At 46.2% G+C, this 6,000-nt stretch overlaps 1 protein-coding gene across 1 annotated transcript; it reads right to left on the bottom strand.

Annotated features, from left to right (window-relative positions):
* Positions 1–1,841: 1,841 nt before the first annotated feature.
* gpr27 (G protein-coupled receptor 27) lies at positions 1,842–2,957 on the bottom strand. The gene has a single exon (XM_070903033.1). It carries the CDS (start codon positions 2,955–2,957, stop codon positions 1,842–1,844), a length of 1,116 nt encoding a protein of 371 aa, XP_070759134.1.
* Positions 2,958–6,000: the final 3,043 nt, after the last annotated feature.

The following is a 6,000-nucleotide window of genomic DNA, read 5'->3' on the forward strand; positions in this document are numbered from 1 at the left end:
GCTGCTGGCCTAAAGGAGGGAGGAGGGGGTCAGGGTTTGAGGGAGTTTGATTAAAAAGCAGGTGCCCACGAAAAACAGCCTATTGAAACAAATCTAATTAACTGTTTAATAAGCGCTCTGTTTAAAACAATGAACATCACACTTCACCACACCTCACCTTTTAACCAAGCAGGTACAAGCAATTTGTTATGCCGTTAAATGCTCATTTATATTTTACTTCCTAACTTGCAGGTCTAAATGCAGTTTCAAAGCCTTCTCCACACAAGAATTTTAATATGTTCAGTCTGAAAGGTGTCATCGGGGCTGTCTTGGCTTGGGCTTGGCCATTACAAACTGTATGGGGTTTGAAAGAAGTGGGCATTTAGACGCTATCCAGCTGCTTTATGGGAAACTGGCCCGTTGGAATCAACATATCTCGGCCTCTGCTGCTTCAGTTTTGACCATTCTTCTTTTAATCTGTCTCTTGTGAGTCCCCCGACTTTACGGAAGTGTAATGCTAAATTGCTGGAGTGCCCCTTTAAAACCTCAAAAGTCCCAGAATAAATACCAAGGGCATGACATTGGTGTAGCTATGGCCCTGACATGGAGACGTCCACAATAGAAACACTAAGACATCAATGTCTGTGTTGATTTCGCAGCCAATTTGATTAAATATTGGGTGCAACTCTCACTTTATCTTTAAACATTTGAGCATGCTAACAAAAGGTAAACGACACAAAATACACATCAGTGGGTGGGGGTTTCATTTAAAGATATAACCTGAGATGCATTCAAGAGCAGAGCCAGGTCAAGAAAAGGCATCATGTTAAAAACAGATCAGAGTCCAAACAACTTATCATCCATTTCTTATTTATTTGCTAAGAAATACAAACAATGCAAAGATCCTTTCCAAAGAACCAAATAATTTCATTTCCAGTGTCCATGTTGTTAGAAAAAAGAATGATATCTGTATATCCTGCAGGGAATGTGAATCCACCCACTGCTCAACACAACTGGCCCATGAAGAAGAAGAGGACTTTGCAAAATACCTTTTAAAGTGAGTTTTAACACCTTTTTTCGACACATGGAATCCTAAGAGATTATGAAATACACAACATATCTGGTTAAAAAAAAATCAGAAAGAAAGGGGGGGGGGGCTTTACAGTATTTACAAATGTGACATTTGTCCTCATTAAAAATATACTGAGATCTGGGTCTCATTTGCGTTATCCAAACGATTAGAAACCAAGTGTGTCACGGATGCTAGGGACACTGATCTCTAATCAGCTGATAAAATAGTTCTGCTGTGTTTCAGGCTTCGGTTCTGCAAAAAAAAGGCAAAACCACCTCAAGTGGGTGTAATTTCAAAATGTACAAACTAATAGCCCAAGTGACATTCATGGACAATATATGTAGTGGACCAAATAAGGTTGATGTATAGGGCATGAGAAATGTCTCCAAAGGTAGGACATATTATGACACAGGACCATCATAGAAGCTATACCCTACATTTGGAAAGAATGTCACCTACAGTAGGCATGCAGAGGTGTAAATCAAAACCAGGATGCCCAGTTGGGGACACTGTATGTCTATAAAAGCATCACATTATGCTTCTATCCCTTAATATGACTCTTTAACTGCCCTGACTCTATGACTTCACGTCAGATTCAGGTTTTTAAATTAGAATAGTGGGTAAACTCTTCTCCCTCGTCACAAATAAAGATGTGTGTAAATTGCACTGAAGTGGGTTCACCCTCCTCAACATCCCTGCCTGCTGTGTGGGGACCAGTCTATGTAGGCCTACATTCTGGATCAAGATGTAATGTGTCTTTGGCAGTATATATTCTGGGGCTGCTGCGGGTTCAGATGACACAGTATGGCTCCATGGGGGTCTGTGTCCCCAGGCAGCAGGGGAAACAGGCTCTGAGGCGCATCCGGAGCTCCTTGTTGAACAGGAAGCTGATGATGGGGTTCGCGCCCGCCTGGGCGAAGCTCATCCACACCGCGGCGGTCAGGTAGAGCTGCGGGACCGGAGCCCCGCGCACAAATATTCTCAGGTAGCAGGCGCTTATGTAAGGAGCCCACAGGATGAGGAAGGTCAGTGTGATCATGTAGTACATCTTCCCGATCCGCTTCTCCATCTTAAACTCGTCCAGCACCAGCAGCCTCCTGTTGCCGAGGTGCGACGCTTGCCGGATGCCCACCAGCGTCGGCGGGGTGGGTCCGCGGCCGAAGCCGGCGATCCAGTTGGCGGCGGCCTGCCCGGTGGCTCCGGGGCCGTGGAAGGTCCAGTTCTGGCTGATGGCAGGCACCAGCTGAGCCGGCTTCATCTTGCGGTGGTCGTACACGAAGCACAGCATCTTGATGTAAACCACATGGGTCGTCCCCACGATGACGGCCAGCATCAACATGAAGCCCAGGGTGTCGTTCGCCTTCACGTAGCGGTGCTCGAAGATGCACTGCTCCTCCTCACGGATGAATTTGTAGGTGCCCACGTCGAAGACCGGAGGGAACGCCATGGCCACGGAGAGGGTCCACACCATGCAGATCACCGCCACGCACGTACACAGGTTCATCCGCTTGTAGTAAAACCTGTGGTGGGCGATCGCCATGTACCGGGTGACGCTGACGCAGAAGAGCAGGAAGGCGACGTGGAAGCAGAAGAGCACCGACATGAAGGCGACGATCTTGCAGCTGAGCGCGCTGTACGGCCAGGCGGAGCCGCCGCCGATCGACGCCATCACGAAGGGGAAACAGACGGCGGAGCGGACCACGTCCGCCAGGCACAGGTCCAGGAGGAAATAGTAGGGAGCCTTGTGCAGCGAGCTGTCCTTCAGCAGCAGCAGCGACAGCGACGCGTTGCCCAGCAGGCTGACGCCCGTGATCAGACCCAGGGAGGCCAGCTTGACCGCAGAGGCCGCGGACGCATAGTTCTGTAAGGACGGGCTGCTCCCCCCGAACTCACTCGTGTTTGCCATCTATGCAGCCGAGGTAGCGTGTATCCCCACATCAATTCATCGGCGAGCGGTTGTATCCTGCCGGGGCTGAAAGCAAAAACAAAATCAACACGATCCGCCGCCCCTTTGACAGAGAAAAAAAACCCCACTCAGGAATAAATTCCACTCATGAAGCATCCGCTCAACATCGGCTCACATCCACGCGCTGTGGTCCCCACCAAAAAAACAAACAAACAAACAAACAAACAAAAAGCATTCAATATTTCTTTTTTTTCTTCTTGTCCTTCATCTCACAGGAGTCCGGTGCAAAAAACGTCCCAGTCTGTGGTCCCGGTCTCAGCCGAACAGACGCAGCCCGGTTCAGGTTTACACGCCATCTCGGAGGGCATCCGTTCAGCAGACGAGCGGCTCGGGAAACACATCTCAATTTCCACCGATGGCGGAGGTCTGCCGGTCGTCTCGGGGAATAAAAGAACAGACAGTGTTTCGCGGAAGCATGGCGCAATTACGCACCCACCGCCTCATCAACGCCAGCCCAAACAGCAGCTATATTTATAGCCCGCGGGCTACACAGAAGCGGACATGTTTGGGGCAAAGCTGAGCGGGGGTCGGCAGCTCGCAGGAGGATGGGAGCGCCAGTGTGGGTCCGTCGGTGGATCTCACACAGCAGCAGCGTCTAACCCCACATGCGACGCACGTCCGCTTGCATGTAGAGCGCAGGCCTGGGATCAGCCAGGAGTCTCATCTGCCGGTACTTGCCTATTGCAATCTATAGGAAGTCTGTCTCCACGCACTGATGACATGAGACGTCCCCTAACGTTGCACAATATTTGATGTGCAGGTCGTAAAAAAGGGCTCTGATCAAACATTTCAGGAAAATACTGCAAATACAGGATTAATGCGATTATATAATAATCATAGGAGTGTTATAAGAGTCAGGCACACTTAATTATAGTCTTATTAAAGACAAATATTTTGACCCAAATATGCACTCACACACACACACACACACACACACACACACCATAATATATAATATGAAAGACAAAAATAAAGAGAAATAGTGGTAAATGATGAAAGAATATACTTAACCTAATCATACATGATTCATAGGTCATAGGTCATTGTGCCTATATGCAACACACTACATGCATTGTAATTCATGTCTAGTGTTTCACACTAAAAGATGCTGTCATTATATCTCCCATTTATAATGTGCCAAATAAACACGAGGTTGGACTTCAATAACCTTGGTTCTCTGTTCTGCACCATGCGCTTAAAATAAACACATTTGACTCATACTTGAATCAGTGAATTCGAGGAATTCTGTTTTTATCTCTCGTGACAGATGTTTATGTTTTTATAAGTCAACCTAGACATAACAGGTATTCAGTTGACGTTTGTCTCAACTTTATAAGAGGCCAAATGAAACGTTTTACTGGGCGATACGCCACTTAAGCTCTCCCAAAGCCACAATTTAGAATGAAAGGTATCACACAGCTGTAGCCGATGTGAGAGACTGGCACAGATAGAGCTAACAGTGCAGGTTCAAATAAGGTAAATAGTTGAATAACACAGCGGTGGTGTGCAGAATGGTATTATATCAGAAGATAATTATGCAGAGGAAAAGTGGGTCTGACAAAGAGGGTTATATTTGATGCCTTTGAGAGAACTGGCAGAGGATTTTACAAGTGGCTTAAAAACAGCTGAAGAGACCTTTTGCTTTCTGAGCTCAGACAAAAATAAAAGGTTATCTGTGTTCTTGAAAAGCACAGCCTAACTGCAATATGGCTTTTCAGGATAAAGAAACCCCAGCCCCAAATAACCTAGAATATGTCATGTTATTACGTTACAGGTCTCTCAATAATAAAAATCTTGCTCTCAGCAGTACTTGTGTACTTTGAACTACAGTTGCCATCACGTGGCTGCAAGCTGCACCTGCTGCTGCAGTGAGTCACCAGCACCCCCTGCAGCCAGCTCCAAGGAGCACCATGAGCGTATAAAGAATCAGACTCATTAGCCATCAATGCTGTCTTACAGACAAACATTGTCCTTGTTTGGAGAATTCACACTTGTTTCAGGACCAAAAAAATGAGACCACAGCTAACCTGGCCAGGTTTCCATATATGACCCTGTAGCCACGCCAGAGCCTGATCCAATCAAGTCCAGAGGAATACTTAAAGAAGCAAGTTCTGAATCCCAGTAACACCACTGGATCAGTCAAATGGGTCCAACTATCAAATAGGCTGGTGTAGGTTCAAATTGATTAGGTTTGGGGTTGAGGTTAGACACATATGTTTTGGGGATCTTGTGGTGTAACAGTGTTGATGGTTAAAAGTGGCAGTAATAGGTTAATTTCCTGCTTGTGAAAACACAGTTTCAGTTACAGAAATCCTTATGTTTGGGTATTAGATTAGAGGGGAGTTAAGTTTAACAATGGATTTGGTGCAGTTACGTACACAGTAAAGATTTAACCGGGTGTTTAACAGCTGAGATTTGCTGAGATTTAGCTTTGCTGGAGCTTTGAGACCTCACTTCTTCTTGCTTGCTTGAGTGCTTAAATGCCCGAAGAACAAATACTATAGCAAAACAGAATATCTGCACACTGTGGTATGTGCTAATATTAGAGTCATTGCTAGGTCTGCTAAAGCTCGATGAGCTGAGATAGACAGATCTCTGTGGGGAAGGGGCTCCACCAATAGCTCTCTTGTTGGCGCTTGCACAGTACTTTCACCTGAGTGCCCTAAAACAGGCAGAATGGCCTTGAGACCGAAGATGTGTGTAATAAGAACAGGCATCACTCGAAAATAGATCACACAGTCTTTCCTGGTTTTCAGATAAGATGTGCTTGCTTGGTTCTCGGTGCACTTCTTGACTATATATTGAGGTAGAAGTACTAAAACCTTTTTCACCAAGAATAGTGCAATTCCCAGAATCATTTAACAAATACTAGCGGCTCTGGGCCCCCAACTAGCCAAGTTGTCCAAGCTCTCCAAGCTGGGTCAATATGTGCAATAGATTAGCCCTAGAGACAGTACACCCCCTGGTCAAGACACATGGGACT

The sequence above is a fragment of the Enoplosus armatus genome, chromosome 3 (assembly GCF_043641665.1).
Source record: "Enoplosus armatus isolate fEnoArm2 chromosome 3, fEnoArm2.hap1, whole genome shotgun sequence".
Lineage (NCBI taxonomy): Eukaryota > Metazoa > Chordata > Actinopteri > Centrarchiformes > Enoplosidae > Enoplosus > Enoplosus armatus.

Coding starts and splice junctions, on each gene's coding strand:
- gpr27 (XM_070903033.1), bottom strand. CDS start 2,957: ATGGCAAACACGAGTGAGTTCGGGGGGAGCAGCCCGTCCTTACAGAAC.